The sequence below is a fragment of the Scheffersomyces stipitis genome, chromosome 2 (genome assembly GCF_000209165.1).
Source record: "Scheffersomyces stipitis CBS 6054 chromosome 2, complete sequence".
In the NCBI taxonomy this organism is placed as follows: Eukaryota; Fungi; Ascomycota; class Pichiomycetes; order Serinales; family Debaryomycetaceae; genus Scheffersomyces; species Scheffersomyces stipitis.
This window is the reverse complement of record NC_009042.1, coordinates 582,605-601,489: the sequence shown is the minus strand read 5'-3', so window position 1 is coordinate 601,489 and position 18,885 is coordinate 582,605. Positions and strand designations below refer to the sequence as shown.

The 18,885-nt window shown below is 43.1% G+C and overlaps 8 protein-coding genes across 8 annotated transcripts; 5 read left to right on the top strand and 3 right to left on the bottom strand. All coding sequences in view use genetic code 12, as the record gives it.

Annotated features, from left to right (window-relative positions):
• Positions 1–465: 465 nt before the first annotated feature.
• Positions 466–2,532, bottom strand: AUT1 (Arabinose-proton symporter (Arabinose transporter)). Its single transcript, XM_001382315.1, has one exon. It carries the CDS (start codon positions 2,457–2,459, stop codon positions 552–554), a length of 1,908 nt encoding a protein of 635 aa, XP_001382352.1. The 5' UTR covers positions 2,460–2,532; the 3' UTR covers positions 466–551.
• A 4,080-nt stretch (positions 2,533–6,612) lies between these two features.
• On the top strand, positions 6,613–7,281 carry PICST_29573 (predicted protein; the record flags this gene model as incomplete). The annotated part of the gene is made up of 1 exon (XM_001382839.1): positions 6,613–7,281. The coding sequence occupies one exon, from the start codon at positions 6,613–6,615 to the stop codon at positions 7,279–7,281; it is 669 nt and encodes a 222-aa protein (XP_001382876.1).
• A 757-nt stretch (positions 7,282–8,038) lies between these two features.
• ETR2 (mitochondrial trans-2-enoyl-CoA reductase 2) lies at positions 8,039–9,139 on the top strand (the record flags this gene model as incomplete). The annotated part of the gene is made up of 1 exon (XM_001382838.1): positions 8,039–9,139. The coding sequence occupies one exon, from the start codon at positions 8,039–8,041 to the stop codon at positions 9,137–9,139; it is 1,101 nt and encodes a 366-aa protein (XP_001382875.1).
• Positions 9,140–9,964: 825 nt separating this feature from the next.
• Positions 9,965–11,869, top strand: ALN1 (Allantoinase; the record flags this gene model as incomplete). The annotated part of the gene is made up of 2 exons (XM_001382837.1): positions 9,965–10,565; positions 10,731–11,869. The coding sequence occupies 2 exons, from the start codon at positions 9,965–9,967 to the stop codon at positions 11,867–11,869; spliced, it is 1,740 nt and encodes a 579-aa protein (XP_001382874.2).
• A 215-nt stretch (positions 11,870–12,084) lies between these two features.
• Positions 12,085–13,413, bottom strand: PICST_29570 (hypothetical protein; the record flags this gene model as incomplete). The annotated part of the gene is made up of 1 exon (XM_001382314.1): positions 12,085–13,413. One exon carries the CDS (start codon positions 13,411–13,413, stop codon positions 12,085–12,087), a length of 1,329 nt encoding a protein of 442 aa, XP_001382351.2.
• Positions 13,414–14,814: 1,401 nt separating this feature from the next.
• On the top strand, positions 14,815–15,651 carry VTC1 (Vacuolar transporter chaperone 1 (Phosphate metabolism protein 4) (Negative regulator of CDC42 protein 1)). Its single transcript, XM_001382836.1, has one exon. The coding sequence runs from the start codon at positions 15,178–15,180 to the stop codon at positions 15,523–15,525; it is 348 nt and encodes a 115-aa protein (XP_001382873.1). The 5' UTR covers positions 14,815–15,177; the 3' UTR covers positions 15,526–15,651.
• A 268-nt stretch (positions 15,652–15,919) lies between these two features.
• On the bottom strand, positions 15,920–16,099 carry PICST_27939 (predicted protein; the record flags this gene model as incomplete). Its single annotated transcript, XM_001382313.1, has 1 exon — positions 15,920–16,099. A coding segment is annotated over one exon (180 nt), but the record flags the coding sequence as incomplete, so codon positions are not given.
• Positions 16,100–16,405: 306 nt separating this feature from the next.
• On the top strand, positions 16,406–18,451 carry PICST_54750 (predicted protein; the record flags this gene model as incomplete). Its single annotated transcript, XM_001382835.1, is given in 5 exon segments — positions 16,406–16,679; positions 16,833–16,898; positions 16,995–17,128; positions 17,141–18,209; positions 18,240–18,451. Coding segments are annotated over 5 exon segments (1,755 nt in total), but the record flags the coding sequence as incomplete, so codon positions are not given.
• Positions 18,452–18,885: the final 434 nt, after the last annotated feature.

The window sequence follows — 18,885 nt, the reverse complement described above, 5'->3', positions numbered from 1 at the left end:
AGACTTTTTGAAGAATAGCAGACCGTTCTTTCCTTCAAAATCCCTTTTGACGAAGAATGTGCTATACAAAGTTGTTTCGTAAGTATCTTTTCTACGCACCTGAACTATTTCCAGACTTGGGCGCCAACATTTGGGAAATAGGTCCTATGATGTTTAAATTTGATATTCAGGCACACATGTCGGGAACTTTGTCGCTTTCTACGATTAGACATTTAAAGACATATCCTCACGTGACATACGGAATAGACGGTGTATGAAGAAGATACTGTAGATGTAGACGATTCTCTGGACCTCGGACGTATCTGCCTTATCAGGATGTAGTGATAATTACCTTATTCTGTAGACAAGGGGGGCCTTCCCCACAAAGTATATCGAATGTACAGATCGGTAATTTGCATGCAAGTGGGTGCAAATTCATGTGGATGGGTGCAAAATCTACAACATAGTTTAAATCATAATTTAGAATTACTATCTAGGCGATGTGAAGAATTGAACAACTAAGTTAACTATTAATTATAAAGAGGAAATAAATGAATGTGTTATCAAGGAGCCTACTCGACATAAGAGACTTCTGGCTTGTCGTTCCATTCTGGGTTGGTGACAGCCAATCTCTGGTGGTCGTACAATGGAGGCAATGGAGCCACCTTGGAACGTAAAACGTATCTTTGGATGAAGTTGATCAAACTCTTGGTTTGGTACTTGGCGTGTTGGACGGCGGAAACGGCGAAGACTTCGTCCAATTCTTCCAAGGTCAAGCCCTTGGTTTCTGGCAAGAACCATAAGACCAAGAAGAAACCAATGATGTTCCAAGCAGCGTAGAAGCCGAAGGCACCAGTAGATGTGAATGCATTGACCAATCTGTTCCAGGTGAAGGCCAAGATGAAGTTGAAAGTCCAACAGGTGGCAGTAGCAAAAGACATACCCAAGTCTCTGATGTACAATGGGAAGGCTTCGGCAGAGTAGGTGAAAGGAACTGGACCTTCACCGGAAGAGTAACAGATGGTGAACATATAGATACCGATGATGATCATTCCCAATCTTCCCTTGGAGTTTGTTTCTTCGTTTATCAAGAAACCGAAACCGGCAATCAATAAGAAAATAGCCATCAAGGGGAAGGTAACCAACAATAAGGATCTTCTACCGAAACGATCGATTGTGAAGAAGGCAGGAATGGCAAAGGTGAAGTTAAGCATACCGAAACCCCAAGAAGCGATCAAAGCAGAAGTTTGAGAGAAACCAGATTGGACAAAGATAGACGAAGAGTAGTAAGCAATGACGTTGATACCACAGAACTGTTGCATGAACATGACAATAAATGCACCGATGGCACCGTTTCTGTTTCTTCTCTTGGTGAACATTTCCTTAAATCTGGTGAGGGTTGGGATCTTGTAAGAACCTTCTTCAGCTAACAAGACGTACTGGTAGAAACAGTCACGAGCAGCAGCAAGTTCTTCGTATCTCAATTGCTTCAAGGACTCAAAGGCTTCAAGGTGTCTGTCCTTACCCATTAACCAACGTGGAGATTCAGGAGCGAAAGGAATTTGGAACAAGATGATGACAGCAGGAATAGCGGCCGAACCAAGCATCAATCTCCAGTTCAACCCGTAATGGATTCCTCTATCTCCGACATTGTAGAAAGCCAAGGAAGCAACATAACCAAACATAATACCAACAGCTGTGAAGAATTGCCACAACATGACTAACGAACCTCTGATGTGTTTAGGAGTACATTCGGCAGAGTAGGCAGGAACAGTGGCGGACTTGATACCAACACCAAATCCAAGGAAGAAACGAGCAATGAACAAATGGTACCAGTTGTTGACAAGACCTTGCCAGACACAGGTGATGGCAGAAATGACACAACACCAGAAAATGGTCCATTTTCTACCAAGACGACGGTTACAAGCGTCAGACAACCAACAGGAAAGAATACCACAGCAAAGGTAAGGAGCACCATTGATCAAACCTTCAATCAAGTCCGAATTGTGCATGGTGTCGACTCCGAAAGCCTTGGGGTAGAACAAGTTGGCACCGTTAATGACCGATTCGTCCATACCCTGCACAGCAGCGGCCATAGAACCCAAGGCAATAACCCCGATCAATCTGGGTGGAATGTGCCACTTATTAGTGGCTTCGGCATTCAAACCAACCTTCTCTTCCTCTGTCAAGAAGGGCATGGAGTTGAAACCAAGAGGAGTTCTGGCAACAGCAGCTGCCTTGGCGAACAATTCTGGGTCCAAGCCGTGCTTGGTGGCATAGCTTCTACCCATCTGCATCACCTGACTTTCGGTGTACTGGGACAAGATGTTGCCCTCTACCGAGTTGTCTACTAATTGCGAGTTCACGGAATCGACATCGGAGCTCTTGGAGGGCTTCTTGTCCTCGATGCTCGAAGTGGAACTGTTGTGTTCAAACAAGCCGTCCTGGCCGGCAGCAGCGACTTTTTCGTCAGCACTCATTGTCTCTAGTGGAATATATCAATTGTCAAACTCAAGTGGATGCAAAGTCTAATCGACTGACTGTCACTTGTAGCTAACCAAAGAATGATGATGATAATTTGAAACTTTAATACAACTTTCGGGGGATCCTCCTGTGTATATATACTCGTTTGGAATCTTACCTAGTCATCGCTATCGGGTCCAGTGACAACTAGATATCTACACGAAACTCAGTATGTCTTCCCTATCACTAAAAAAAATTGTCGGCACCTGCATCGAGGTGCTGCAGTCACAATTTCCCCAGAATTAATTTTCCATTTCTTTCATAATTAGAGTTACATGCAGGTTCGGTTACGAGCCCGGTTCTGCAGTGTCTGGTTAAGCCGCCCTCAAGTGTCATTTCGGTAGAACACAACTTTTTTGTCTGCATACACGTATTTTTTGTGGTTGTCATGTTCCCCACCTCTTTCGCTACCTCTCAGACGTCTACCATCATTTGACAAGTATTGGGGCGGAAGAGCAGCTTCCAGACGGTCCGACCCCTCAGTGGAAGCAGATAAGGTTGGTGAAGAAAGGAGGAGACGCGTTTGTCCAACTTTTCTGTGTGTTCTCCCCTTCTCGTGAAATTGGCTGGTGTTATCTGAATGTTGAGCCAGAGATTAGGCTACAAATTTTTGTACGTGCTCCTGCTAAGTGTGTACATACAGTAAAAATTTCTTTGCCTCAGTTATGGCCGTGGGGGGAGCAGAAATGCAATTGCAGACACTATTGCACATGTCTGGCCCACTGCCCTGTTTCGCTACAGCTGGAACATGGTCACATTGTCTACGTTTCAAGCTACAGAGCCGTCAGTTGGAAGGTGCACTGGTGTCGGATCGCCACTCTGGAACAGCCAATCGAGAAGGCTTGGGCCCGAGTTTCCCTCGCTTTCCAGATTCTTGTGGGGGATAAGTGCTAATTCACCTGCGTAGTTGGTCCCGTTTCTTTTGTGGTTCCCTACCCTACTCGGATTAACCTATTATTGTTCCGACTGAATTGGCGTGTAACAACTTTTATTGTGCAGGATTTGCACTGGTTCTTTTGTCAATGACGTCAATGGTCAGTGCAACATTCGGGGCTAACAGTTGCTGGCAATGATAAGTGACTTTCAAACTGGAGCAATCTACGAAATGGCTATGGAACTGGTAGCTCCAGCAGGCCTGCTGTCTGTGGCACATTTGCCACCCGAGAAAAGCCTCTTCGACACAAAAGCGACACAGCTTTCAGGCCAAAGCAGGGCTGCAGAGCTGCTAAAACCTCACTAAAAGCCGCTAATCAGGAACACCGGCATATCTCAAGTCTGGGGAGCTTAGACTCTTCAACCGAAAATTCAAGCGTCCTCTACATTTTGATCACATGACACATAGATAAAACAGCTCCACCGCATGCAGATTTTCTACTGAGGAACAACCCAAAGTAGGCAAGTGCTCCATATTTCGATCCTGGTTACGGTGAACAAATGCCGTTCTCGAGTTGCATGAGAATGGCATGGTGGGCTATGAGACAATTCAGATCCTTCCCCAAGACCCCACCATCGCTAATTCAAACCCCATTCTACAGAACCTATTCTATGCGGAGTTGCGGGATCGATCCAGCCCATCCGAAGTGATCTTCAGTTACAATTCTGGAGAGGATGATATCCTACAACGTCTACAACGTCTACAACTTCTACAACTTCTACAACTTCTACAACTTCTACAACTTCTACAGTTCTACAGTTCTACAGTTCTACAGTTCTACAATTCTTCACGAAGTCAGCCCCACTGTCATCCATGGGAGTTGGAGCCAGTATGAGCTACCGTTTTCTCGCTCAGCCAAGACCTCGGGGTCCAACATGGAGTACATCAGCTTGCTGAAGGATCTCACATCTCTACTATTTTGCATCTAAGTTTTCTTAGCGGATTTCTGTTCTCTCAATATATTCCTCCATCGTTGGATCTGTACAAATCCGATAAAATATCCCAAAGAGAAAAGTAATATCTCCAAAAAATACTTGTGGAGGCATAGAATTACAAAGGGTATTGTATGTATTGTGGAATATTTCAAGAGAAATACCATTTTTAGACAAATGAACTCCCCATTACCACTATTGTGCTGCGATGTCACTGTTCCGGAGCAAATTTAGTTTCGCTAACGGAAAACCATAGAGGTCAACCGAAACCAGCCAAATGGTTCACTTTTTGAGTGGAAGAGCGCATTCCAGGATTACATTCCAATTGAGTTCCTGCTCTAAACAAATCTCGCCATAGAAGAATCTCAAGCCCGGAATCTGGCGCCGCTTGACAATGTTCCATCAAATGCATGGTAAACTAAAGCTGTATGCTTCAGAAACCTGTTTGTGCTAAAACCCCAATATAATGGTCTCCAGCTGGTGTCTGAGTCAGTCAAGCCTCTTTTCAGAAAAATGTCTGCCGACACTAACCAGCGCGGGGGACGCGCGTCCCCTACAATAATAAAGTTCTCGAAGAAAGTTAGCCACAGGCTCCTACCACTGTATGAGAAAAAATATTTCGCATTTTCTCAAACGCTGTTCTGCCGGTGATGGACATTTTCTAGCTAAAGCGCTTGCTTTTGGCGCGCCTTTTCAGGGCTCTGCAGTACTGTTTGACCATTAATTCTTCCGGAAGTTGCAGTTTCCCCTTAGCTGCCAGCGCCAACTGATTTTGCGGCAACTTTTATACCGATCTGGCATCAGAGACGTTAGCATTTTACGATGGATTCCCTAGGTTGGGCAAGTTGGGTCTTGAAACACCAGACACACCCCATGTGGAGATCCAATTGTTCGTCCCATCTTCAGTTGGTTGTGGGGTACTTGTGCTCAACATTCTTCGGACAATGGTGCATCTCGTAAATGCCATTTCTTCCCATTTACAACTCCAGTTTGGTTCCTGAATTGGTTAGTGTAGCTACTCGTATATTGCATATATAGATCGTATTCCTACAATTGCAGATTCAAGTGTTCCGGGTCCCCGCCACAAGCCCATGGCCGGTCCCCACTGCTCTGAAAATGTGTCAAACAACACTTGCCAGGCGAGAAGCACGGTTCAATAACACTACAATCCTGTTTGCGCAATAACTTTAATTGAGAAATATAATATTGGAACTCCTACTTACTGTGGTTAGTGTTTATTTTCCCATAATTTGGAATAGGCTGGCGACAGAGCTGTCGGTGATTGCTGATTTTGCACCAAAAATCCCCAGAACACACCTAAAGTTGTCCATCTTCATAAGATAAGAGGTAATTCACTCCTTTCAACCAAAGCAGTGCTCCAATGATCCGATCTCACTCCATATGACCTGGGTTGCTCAAATAGCAACGTGTACCCATTTTCGCAGCTATTCCTAAGATTAATCACCGTACAAAATAATAAACTTTATAAAATGGACCTAATTTCCATATGTAAAGGAGTCAAACGCCATTGACTCACAGCCACCAGAAATGAGAACCAAAGCTCGGAAAGGTTGGCTGCTATCATCTTTCAGCTATGTTGATTTGAAGTACTCGAGCCCTCTAGCTGTTTTCGATCAGGAGAAAGTCTAATTTTCACTATGAGGTAAGAGTTGGATGTCTCAACGTACAACTAAAGTGGGATCCACGGAGTCTCTATTCAAACATACTACAGTCTAAAGGCTTTAGTTGGGGAACTTTCCCCTGGTCTGAGACCGAGGAGTTTTCTACTACGGGCTTACATATGAGCCAACCCTGTATTTCCAGCTTGAAAATCTTGGATCTCGGAACTGAAAAATTAGTCCATTGTGAAAGTGCACCATTGTAAACTTAATTGTATGGGGATTTCAACCGTTTTTTTACTCCAATACTACAAGGAAACTTCAACGGTTCAGTTGCCCATCCACAATTATCACTGCATCGTATAAAATGACTCAGGCGCTGATTTCCATCCACCTATTATCCCAGATATCGTCACCGCAGCAAACTACCAAACTCGGAAGTTTCCGATAGCGCGTTCAAATCTATTTCCGATAAGATTTTCCCCACCAATTCTTTTTGGAGAAGAAGGTCGACGGTAGTTGGAAATATATATTGTGCAAGGTCTTATAAATTTTTCTTTTCGTTGTACACCTTTTTTGGCTCCGTATACTTCTCCACGGACATTTAAAGAGTGTAGAGATAACAATGAGCGGGCTCAGCAACTTGAATAAGCAGTACTTGACATACTTGGTAAAGTATCCGCTTTTGACCAAAGCCGTCACCGCCGGTGTGTTTTCTGGATTGAGCGAAATCGTCTCTTCAGGAATCACCAATGAGTTCAAGGAGACAGTTGTGTTTGGCAAGTACAAGGTCAAGCACTTCTTCACCCGGAAGTTGTTAACTATGATTATCTACGGGTCTTTGATTGCTACACCTATTTCCCACAATTTGTACGAAATCATAAATAACAAGCTCTTTGTTGGCACCTTGACTACTAAGGGCAAGATCTTGAAGATATTGACTTCGTTGTCCACGGTGACTCCACTTTTGTCTGCCTGCTTCACTGCTTGGATAGCGTTGATTAACAATTATGAAATTGGAAAGGAGTTTTCTCCATGCACTGAAATCAAGAAAATCATTGCTATCGCCAAGGCAGGGTTGAAGAAGGGTTACACTACCGTGTTGAAGTCGTCACTCGTGACCTCGTTCTTCTCGTTAATCGTTGCCCAGAAGTTCATTCCTCCACAATTGTGGGTTGTGTTCTTCAACTTGGTATATTTCGTCTTGGGAACTTACCAGAACACCAAGTTGAAGTTGGCTCAGAAGAAACTCAGATTACAACAAGAGAAGGAGCAAGAGAAGAAGGAGGAATAAATGAAGTAGAGAACCCCGAACGAAATGAACTACATTTGCTCGACTTCTACAGATCTAGAGACGTTCCTAAAGATAATTTGGACTTTGAATTCGGATAATGTTTAAACTGAAAATCGCTTTAATGCAGCATGCTTGAAAAAATACTTCAACATCCCAACCTTGTTACCACTTGGTGCATAGTACATGGTGGAATTGGAAATACGCGCCGGGCGCGATGCCGACGGACTTTATTCATACATAGCCATTAGTCTTCAAAAACGATCTCTTCTATTTAACCACAATTGTAGATTTGTACAGCCAGTTAGTAAGCAGCCTCCTGCTCCACATAGAGGGGCCGATCTTGGCTAGTTGGACTCGCGTTTATCCACGGAATGCAGGAGCTAACTATACGATCCAATACCCGTTCCGATGGCTGTAGCCGTTTCCAAGGAAGTACGAAGCTGACATTCGGCAATGTGAGAGGTGGGCAAAGGTGATTCAATGCTGTCAAGCGATATCAATTGTGTGCCATAATGTTGCAATTACTAATCATCTTCTTGTTGGCCCAACGAAGTATGCACCAATTGTATTGGATTCATTTCTTTATATAAAGGCTCCGAAATTTTCAGTTGAGAAACTGGTTTCTTTGACCCCACTTCAAACTCATTTGGAAAATCTCCGTATAAGTAGACAATTGCCAGACTCACACGATTCGATGTTTTCTTCTTTGGCCAGAAAATCATTCAGACCACTTGCTTCTACCCACCAATTGAGAACCATGATCACTGCTCAAGCAGTCGTCTACTCCGAACATGGAGAACCTAAGGATGTCTTGAGAACTCACACCTACGAAATTGACGATGACAAAATTGCCGCTAACCAGATCATTGTCAAGACATTGGGTTCGCCTGTGAACCCCTCAGATATCAACCAAATCCAGGGAGTTTATCCCTCGAAGCCAGACAAGACCACAGAGTTGGGTACTTCAGAACCTTCTGCTCCTTGTGGAAACGAAGGCTTATTTGAAATCATCAAGGTTGGTTCAAATGTCTCGAACTTCAAGGTAGGTGACTGGGCCGTTCCCTCTAACGTCAACTTCGGTACTTGGAGAACTCATGCGCTTGCTACTGAAGATCAGTTCACCCGTCTTCCAAACCCCGAACAGTCGAAGGCTGCTGGCAAGCCCTCCGGTTTGACCATTAACCAGGGTGCCACGATCTTAGTTAACCCAATGACTGCTTACCTCATGTTGACCCACTACGTGCAATTGATTCCTGGAAAGGACTGGTTCATTCAGAATGGTGGTAACTCTGCTGTGGGAAAGTACGCTATTCAAATCTCAAAGCTCTTGGGATTCAATTCCATATCGGTTGTCAGAGACAGACCCAACTTGAATGAACTAGAGTCTGAATTGAAAGGCTTAGGTGCTACTCAGGTTATTACAGAAGAACAGAACGGCTCCAGGGAATTTGGCCCTACAATCAAGAACTGGGTCAAAGAAACAGGCGGAGAAATAAAGCTAGCACTCAACTGTGTGGGTGGAAAGAACTCTACAGGTGTCGCCAGGAAGTTAGCCAACAACGGGTTAATGTTGACGTACGGTGGGATGTCTTTCCAGCCAGTGATCTTGCCTACTTCTTTGCACATCTTCAAGAACATCACCAGTGCCGGATTTTGGATTACAGCCTTGTTGAAGAACGACGAGGAGTTGAAGAACAAAACCTTGAGCAAAATTGTCGAATGGTACGAAAATGAACAATTGGTCGATGCCAAATCGCTCGAAACCCCTTTCGTCGCTGGTGGTGCTAAGCAATTGCATGAGTACTACCAGGAAGCAGTTGTCAACTCTGCTAAGGGTAAGCAATTGATCACCTACTAAACAAAATTTTATATTTATTAAATGTCAATAGTTTCAATTTTAAGTTTACGAATTATCATACATATATATAAGGAATCATAAGGAATCATAAGACTACACTAACTGGTTGACTTACATATATATGGGGTAATTAGAATTGAAGATTTTCACGTGACCTGGATTTTGAAGCTTTTGAAATTTCAACTCGGCTGGGGCAAAAGCGGTGCTGTATTGGATCCCTATTGTGAAGTGATGCTGGCTCAAGTATACAATAACCTTCCCGTGTATAGAAGCGGTTTCTAGGCCAGAAAAAGTGGAGCCAACTATAAAAATAGCATTCCGCTTCTATTGCCACAAAGATTCACACGTCGGAATTCGCCGAGCGCGGGCCATCCGAAAGAGAAAAGGACCGAGTACTCGGCTGCTGTTTCCAAAAAAAGCAAAATTATATGTCTCAGGAGAGAAGTCACTTAGACACTGTTGGTATCTTTCCAACGTATCCAGCCTGCTAAAGGAATCACCGCTTTATCTGAAGTGTACAAATTTATATCACAGCTAAGTCATTTAGCTGCAATCGTAGACGGAATCTGATCCCGAGGCTGCGAACGATTCCTTATCAGTTGAATTGTATGCAGTCGCATACATTATCGGATTTTTCAGTTTTGGGTTGATTCATAGTTTTGATTCTGAACTTTCACTTGACTTTCTTTGTTCTTTCTTAAGTGTTCATTCTTTGGATTTTCCGACTCTTTTCTATTAGATCCGAAGGATTTCAACTCTGTCTTTTGGATGTTTTCTTGTTGAACAAATAAATCCGCATACAATACAAAATAATCATCTTCCACTATGTCCCGTGCTATTTCCTCCACTCAGGTACTTATTGGCACTGAAGTTGTTCCAGGCACCGTAATTTTTCTGATTGAATCAGGCAAAATTCTCTACATTGAGTCAGGAAAGCAGCTTGAAGTCGACGATCCGCTTCTTGAGCTCTATAACGTATTACCGGTAGACCACAGAGATGTTTCACCATTGGTAGTTATGCCTGGTTTGGTGGATGCTCATGTCCATCTTAACGAGCCGGGAAGAACAGAATGGGAAGGTTTTGCAACGGGAACAAAGGCTGCTGCTGCTGGCGGTGTCACCACAGTGATAGATATGCCTCTCAATGCCATTCCACCCACTACGACAATTGCTAACTTTAATCTCAAGATCGATGCTGCGAAAGATCAGACTTGGGTTGATGTAGGATTCTGGGGAGGATTGGTTCCAGACAATTTGCACCATTTACGTCCCTTGATTTCAATGGGTGTTAGAGGGTTCAAGGGGTTTATGATCGAAAGTGGAGTAGACGAGTTTCCAGCTATAGATCCCAGCTATATAGTAAAGGCAATGGAGCGAGTGGAAGGTCAGAAGACGGTGTTGATGTTTCATGCTGAAATGCAACCTGGTCAAGCTTCGGGACCTGTTAGTGAAGATTCCCTTAGAATCGGACACCAGGGAGCTTCTTTATCCAGTGTTATATCGCCTGTGGATGTTCCTTTGACTCCTAAAGCCTCTAAAGGTTTCTTTTTGCAAGAAGATGAGGATGAAACTGTAAAAAGATCTACTCAAGTGGAGCCTCTTTCGGGTGATATAGAGTCTATCAGCTTGGGAATGTCTGCTTCTTTTATCCAACGAGCCCCCAAACCGGTGGTAGAGTTGTTGTCGATGGACGGAAGCGGAAACTGTCAGGAAGAGCATGAAAACTGCCACTTGCCTCACAACCACGCCGGTTCCATTGATCACAAAGTCTTATCAGATGCTCAGGCTACAGCCTTGGCCAAAAGTCCGATCTTAGCAGCTGTCGAACCCACCTTTGGAAAGTTTGCCAGAAAGGCTAACCACTTTGATTCGCCTTTTTTCAGGGCTGTAGAAGAAAAGCCCTTGGATTCTCCTCTCTTGATAGCCCAGAGTGAAGACGCCCTTTTGGAAGATATCGACCCAACAGCCTACGCATCATTTTTGGCTTCAAGGCCCGACAACTTTGAGACTACGGCTATTGCAGAAATCATCAACTGCTCTACAAAGTTTCCTACTGTTCCTTTGCACATTGTACATTTGGCCACTCATGAAGCTGTTCCGTTGATCAGAGCAGCCAAAGCCAAGGGTTTGCCTATCACCGCGGAAACATGTTTCCATTACTTGTCGTTGTACGCCGAGTCCATTGCTAACTGCTCCACTCATTTCAAGTGCTGTCCACCCATAAGAACTAACGATAATAGAAAGCTTTTGTGGCGAGCACTTAGAAATGATATCATCACCACTGTGGTCTCAGACCACTCGCCTTGTACTCCAGACTTGAAGGGTTTAGAAAAGGGAGACTTCTTCGAGGCCTGGGGAGGTATCTCTTCTGTGGGTTTTGGATTGCCGATATTGTACACTGAGGGAAAGAAGTTGTCCCCTCCAATTACCTTTGCTGAGATCAACAAATGGTGTTCGCTCAATACTGCCAAGCAAGTTGGTTTGAGTCACAGAAAAGGTAAGCTTGCTGTAGGCTATGATGCTGACTTGTTGGTTTTTGATCCTAACGACAAGTACATTGTCCAGAATCAAGACACCTACTTCAAAAACAAGTTGACCGCCTACGCTGGAAAGGAATTCCTGGGCAGAGTCATCGAAACCATTGTTGGAGGTAATTCTGTGTATGCTTTTGGAAAAGGGCATTCTGATGTTCCAATGGGTAAGTTAATCTTGGAGCCAAGATTTGCATAAAACTGAACTACAAAATGGATACGAAAATGAAATGAAAAGGGTGATTAGCTATAAGCGTATATGCTAAAATATAGGTAGTGAATATATTTAAAGGTGAATACATCTATATTTTTACAATATTTGTCATTACCATTACGTAATTATTGAATTATCATACTATTGAAAACAAGCACTTTGACTTTCAGTCATTTAAATACGAAAAACACATATAGAAACTAGGCTATCGACTTAAAAGGTTCAAATCGAGGACCAAAGAAGTATAGGAGAGCCAAAAGCACCAAAAACACCACGAAGGCGATTCTAAATATCTTGCGATGTCTCTGTCTACAGCGGAAACGCCTGGTGGCTTCTCTGTTGTCGTCGTCAAATTCCCAGTCCCAGTTCTTCTCATTCCAGTGAGGTAATGGATCTCCTTTGTAGAGGAAACAGCGGGGCGGAGGAGGTGGTGGTCTTTCACGAGTAGCATAACCTCTGTAACAAACAGGGTAGTCAAATACTGGAACAGGATCGCGTTTAACTTTACGGCCCCAAGAACACACAAATCTACGAGGAGGTTCCTCAGGGTTCTCTAGATTTCCTGGGTTTTGAAACGAATGATGATAATGAAGATGGTGTGGTGGATGAGGAGGGTGTGGTGGATGAGGATGGTGTGGTGGATGAGGATGGTGTGGTGGATGAGGATGGTGTGGTGGATGATAATGAGGAGGAGCTGGTTCACCTGGAGCTGGTGGAGCAGGTGGAGCTGGTGGAGCTGGTGGAGCTGGTGGAGCAGGTGGAGCTGGTGGAGCTGGTGGGGCTGGTGGGGCTGGTGGAGCTGGTGGAGCTGGTGGATGATGATCATACGATAGAGGTACATGAGTAGCATGGAATGGTCTAGCCATCAGTCTAGCCGATGCTCCATAAGGAAGCTGAGAACCAATAGGAGGATCGTTGACGAAAGGATTGAAGTATGACAATCCTGGAACAGGGTAGGCATTATTGTAAACTCCGTAAGCCGCTTGATGTCCAAAAGTAGGATGCTCATGCCCGTGTACTCCAATTCTGTGAGATCTATGAGATCCATGGTGTCCACGATGTACAAATCCTTCAACAGGAATTTTTGCCTCGTGTCTGAATCTTCTATGCCCGTGCTCACGACGACTGCTAGATCCCTTTTTTTCTTTAGAAGAACTAATTGGACTACCGTAGTCACCTCCAAATCTGGGAATGAAACCGTTTCGAGCTAAATCTTCATCGGCAGCACCAATTTGAGTAGCTCCAACACCACCGTTGGCACTAGCAGCAGAATCGGAGAAAGTATTGGGACCTGGAAAATTGAGATCATCATCTCCACCAAATTGTGGATTAATGAAATTGTAATCCTCTTCTTTCATTCCCGAATTTTTAGCATCAAGACGTTTTTCATGAAGGCTATCAACTTCAGCATCTGATAATTGCTCGGTATCTGAACTAGATCCCGATATCAGAGTCGTAGACTCTTCTTGGCCCACGAAATCGAATTCTTGGTAAGCAAACCTTTTATCTCTATTTAGCCTATCAGACATATTGCTGGAATAAAACTGCAGGAGAAAGGAGAATTGATGATAAGAGAAGGGGAAAAGGGCTGTATTTATAGAATGAATGATTCATGCAGCGGCGATCCGGCATTTCGGCATTTGAGTATTATATTGCTTAAGCGGGCTTCAGTCACCGAATTTTAGGGGGCAATGCAGGATGATAATGCGGATGAAATGCCGTGAAGTCCGTCTAGACCCACATCCCACAGCTCAATTACACCTTGGCAGGCCATTGGTGGCAAAGCAACAATGGGAAATTAAAATAGGGATTAGTATACGTTTCGAATTGGAATCTCAGGGGCTGAAAATGGATTTCACAGTAGCCCTGTAGAGGTATATACGGGGAAGAGCAAATGCCGAAGACTACGGGAGAGCTGAGCCTTATTGAAGAATGGTTTGAAAACCGAAAAATATTTCTCCCTGCTGGGGGGGCTATGGATACAGATAAACCAAGAAAGTAGGCTTGAAAGCATATTTCAAAAGTATAACATATATAGATAACAGTAGAAATGATGATGTAATTATGTCCGGTGATTGAAATAGTATGCCAGATTGGAATCCCAAGGCTAATGAACTCAGTTATAATTATAGAAAGCCGTGGGCTCTGATTACCAAAGCAATGGGCTATGTATTTCTTCTGCTGCTTGATTCTTCTTGATTTGTTTCCAGTTCGTTTCTTTCTGTGTTGTACCACTTGTGGTAATTGTAGAATTGAGCGCTCATTCATACTGAAGGAACAATTGTGAATACTGTCACGACTCCATTTCCACCGGACAATATCCAAGCTATGCTAACCAGAGAAGGATCCAGGCATAATACTTTTTGGAATCGCAGCCAAATTCTTCGATTTGAACAGCAACTGGAGACTACAATTACTTCTTACCGTCTTCAAATGAACAATTCACATTCTGAAAGAAGTAGAATACTCAGTTATAAAGAAGACCTCTGTATCCAACCTGCACTAACCCCAGCTATTTTACATTTTGTATCTCGTATCTTACCATTTCTTATCTTATCGCATCTCATCTCATCTCATCTCCGTCATCTTGGCATGTCAAGCAGAAACACTCCGAGTATTGGCTTGCTCGTCTAGTCAATACTGGCCACTATAAAACTCATATAAATAATGCGCTTCTGCATCCCAGAACGGCGTCAATAAAAACAAGCTGATGCGCATCTATAAAATTACTCACGTGATCAACTTTTATCCTCAGCCGCCCACGTGTGCCTTCAATTAAGCTTCAGAGCCAATATAAAGATGCAGGTTTTGTATGCACGCCTGACTTCTACCTATAGCAACCTACTTCTAATACAACATCGAATTATTCAAGGATGTCTTTTTTTTCAGTTTGGCCATCGTCAATCAACTTGTAAGTAGTGAAAACAGACAGAAAAGCTATTGGTATTTCGAGAGAATCCCCGACACCATTAGCGGAACAGACAGACAGACAATTCTCGGAAATTGTCTCCATCTCATCGAACAATTCTAACATTTATATACAGCTTATCTTCCAGAACAAATTCAGAAAGTTCACCAGTGAATTTTCAAAAATACAAGTTTCAGTTTCAGAACAATTGGTTACCATATCAATTGCCGCAGTTATCAAGACTACCAGACCCGAATTGCTAAGAATTCAGTAGTTGTCCATTCAGTCATCTCTCGTTCATCTAGCCTCAAATTGAATTAAGAATCTCACTTTCAAACTTCAATTTCAATATTTCCATCCGTTTAGTTTCAATTTCATCCATAAAATGTCTGCTACTCAAAAGAGAATTGCTTTACCAGCCAGAGTCGAACCCAAGGTGTTCTTTGCCAACGAGAGAACTTTCCTCTCGTGGTTGAACTTCACTGTCATCCTCGGATCTCTTGGTGTTGGTTTGTTGAACTTTGGTGATGCCGTCGGCCGTATTTCCGCCGGTCTTTTCACCTTCATTGCCATGTTGACCATGGTATACGCCTTGGTCACTTACCACTGGAGAGCTAAGGCTATCAGATTGAGAGGTTCTGGACCTTACGATGACAGATTTGGTCCTACTATGTTGTGTTTCTTCTTGTTGGTCGCTGTGGTAATCAACTTTGTGTTGAGAATCAGAGCTTGATCTTCATATCCATCTTCATCTTCATTAATTGTCAATCTTTGTTTAATAGTCATAATGCACACATAGAAACGAATGGCACGTAAAGTCAAATATTGTTTTGTATCTACTACTATATCATTTTCTTCTATATATCTTCTTGTAATAACTAAATTGCTACAGCATCATATCTCGACTGTCTTCTTGAAGTGCCAACGTAGGCATACTGCACTATCCGTATGTCTATTGGTGTCGTTGCAAGCTACTTCATGACTTTCAGACGTTGCATTTTGAATGGACGGGCGATTCTGATAAACTTCTATTTATGATTCTATACGGTATGTATATTATTCTTCTAATCATAGTATTTCCTCTTGATGTCCCGGTACCGTGTGAGAAAGTACAATGCTTCCAACTCCTTGACCACATAGTCACCCTTTGCTAGAGCTTTCTGTAGTTGCTCTTCACTTACCACTTCAGTCTTCTCAAATGATCTCTTCAATTGAGTTCGAAACTTGCCATATCCTCCAGACTGGACGGGATAGTCTCGACCCATGAAGAGCAATTGCCGGTACAACTGCCGTATACGAGGGTCCATGAATCAAAAGGTGAAGATGTCGTACTATTAATTATGGTTCTACAGTTGCAACAGCGAGAAATAGAGACAGGAACGAGAGACTGGTGCACTTTAGAGAGAAAAATAGAATGAGCACCACGGGTTTTTTCCGTTTTCTCGCTAAAAACTAGATGCCTGTCACTATTTCTTGTGGGGTTCTCACTAACTCTTACCGTCAGCTCACTATTTCTCCTATCTGTGCATAACCTCATACAATCAGATAGGAACACTCCACTCCACATTTAACAACTTTAGCTACTCCTTTACCCTTAAAGTTCTTCTCTGTCTTTCTTTACACTCTCAATGCAGACAGTGTCTTACACGCCCTCACGGGTGATAGCGATGTTTCTTGTTCAATTTGAAGTCAGAACTGGCTACGAGATCGTATGGTCCAAGTCCGTCATCGATGGCTACGATTTTTCAGGATTGGATTTCAAAGTCTTGCCATCAGGTATTCATGAATTCGATAAAGCAACAGTCTTGGTTTCACATTTGCACTCTGACAAGGTCTACTATGGTCTTGGAACATTCCGGCAGCATATAGTTGGACAAAATCAGCCTCGTCAAAATAATCAAAATGATGAAATCGATGGGCAAATTCAAATTGAAGTCCACTCTGAAAATGATACTACTAAGAATGAAAATGATGAAAACAATAATAACGATGGAGTTGACAGTAAAACTGTAAATCGCAAAAATTCTGCAAATGGCCCAGTCGATAGATCTACTGTCAAGGTATATTCTCTTGGAATCATATGCGATCCCGCAACCAAGGAGCTGGGTTCGCGGTCTGGTTCTGGCTCTGGCTCTGGTTTTGGTTCTGTAGGCTCTAAGACAATGACCCCTTTGACGTCAGACTCTATTACAAGAAGTTCAGAGTCATGGAAGCCGAACGAATTCATCAGCAATGGCTGGGAGTATATTGAAGTATTGGACTCGACGTTAGTTCACTTTCTACAAACAGAACAATACGACAACTTTGACATTTTCAACCAATTATACGATCGAATCGTAGTCCAGAAGCTTTCCAGTGAACCGCACTTGCCAGTGTCTTCGTCTTCGTCGAGATTTCTACTGAATTCGCTGGTAAAATTGACTCCGAATGTTCATCACCATTTGTTAACTAAGCTTCCACAAATGTTTAAAACCGTGGGCCCGTTTATCTTCGCTCTTTACAAGCAGAGTTTACTTCGTAAACGTATTATTTTCTTTGCTAAAAACCACAGACACCATCTCCTCGACAAAGAAAGCATCGAGAATGATAGCGACTCTGTCGAGAATGACATCTATTTTAACCACAGTGCCTTCACGTATTTGTTGTCGTTGATTTCCGTTATTCCTCACGACATTGAAACTGTTTCTAAAGACGAAAAGAAGCATTCATACTCTCAGCCAATCTACAACATTGGTTTGAACGACTTAGATAGCGACGATTTGCTCAAAACCAGCGGGTATATTGCCTCTACCAGTGACGACATATTGATGTTCCAGCGAGATTTGTACGACATAGGTGTAATTCTTGACGATAGTGTCACTGTCTACAACCACTCGGACATCAAAGATATGAACATCGACGATTCCAAGCGTATTAGAGCAACCATCAAGGACTATAAGAAGTTCAAGTTGATCTATAAACCCATTTCCTGCAGCAGGCAAGACGATACCCACCATACAATCTTCACCAACAATACAAACATCTCTACTGATGATTTGAACTCTCTTTATACAGCTGCTTCGGTCGAAACTTCTGCCAATCCAGATGAGTATGACGATATTCTTGCTGATTCTGGATCTGTGTATGTAGACGAACCTAAGTGGTGGTTGGATTATGCCACAGAGCCGATTTCATGGAGAGAGTCTATTTGGCAAGCGTTTTCATGGTTTGCCAGTGCTGGCCAAGTTGATTCAGACAGTGCTGCCGATACCGCCACAAGTGCTACCAGTTTACGTAAGACCAATTTGGACTTATTTGAGTTGATCAAAACTATAGGATACTTCCATAAGCTTACGAAGAAATGGTTCTACTTGGTGAACGAGATTATCACCGAGCAGCTTGACGACTTGGTTCCACAAGGAGAGAGTCTTCATGGACGTCCAGAAGTAGAATGCCCTCACGGTGAAGATGACGACGAAGTCAATACGTCACTATTGTCGCTGTTGACATCTTCTTCCAAGATCAGAGTCGAGCTTACATACCAGGACATAGTTGACATGGAACTCGATCCTTATTCAGAGGCAGATCTTCAGTTTGTCAGAGAGTTTGTTCTTCTCTACTGGGGCTCAGTGGTAGATAGTGTAGAAATAGGTATAGGCTTTACCAGCATCTGCTGTTGATGCTAAATAGCCGTAGAGCTAATGACGATAATGTACTTATATAGTTTAATTACTGTAGACTTTAGAATTCTACGAAGTTCTACGATATTGGATAGACTAATGCAAAATACTTCACTTCGGTAGTCTGACAATACGCTGTACTGTTCTAGTGAACTACTATTGTGAGTCTCTTTCTTCTCTTGACTAGTTGGGATTTGTGTGGCCATAGCGGAATCTTAAGGGCTCGTGACAGTTAGCGAGCCTTACTGAGAACAGTGCGCGAGCAGGCAGGAATTAGCGAGAATTAGCCTGAAAAATAGCAAGTTCCAGGATCAGTACGATAGCGAGCAAGCCAGAGACAACTAGTCGTGGTAGAAGACCGAAAGCACAGACAACACGCTTATGAGTAAGACCAGTCTGTGTATATGAACTTTCCTGGTAGTTCCGTAGAGGGA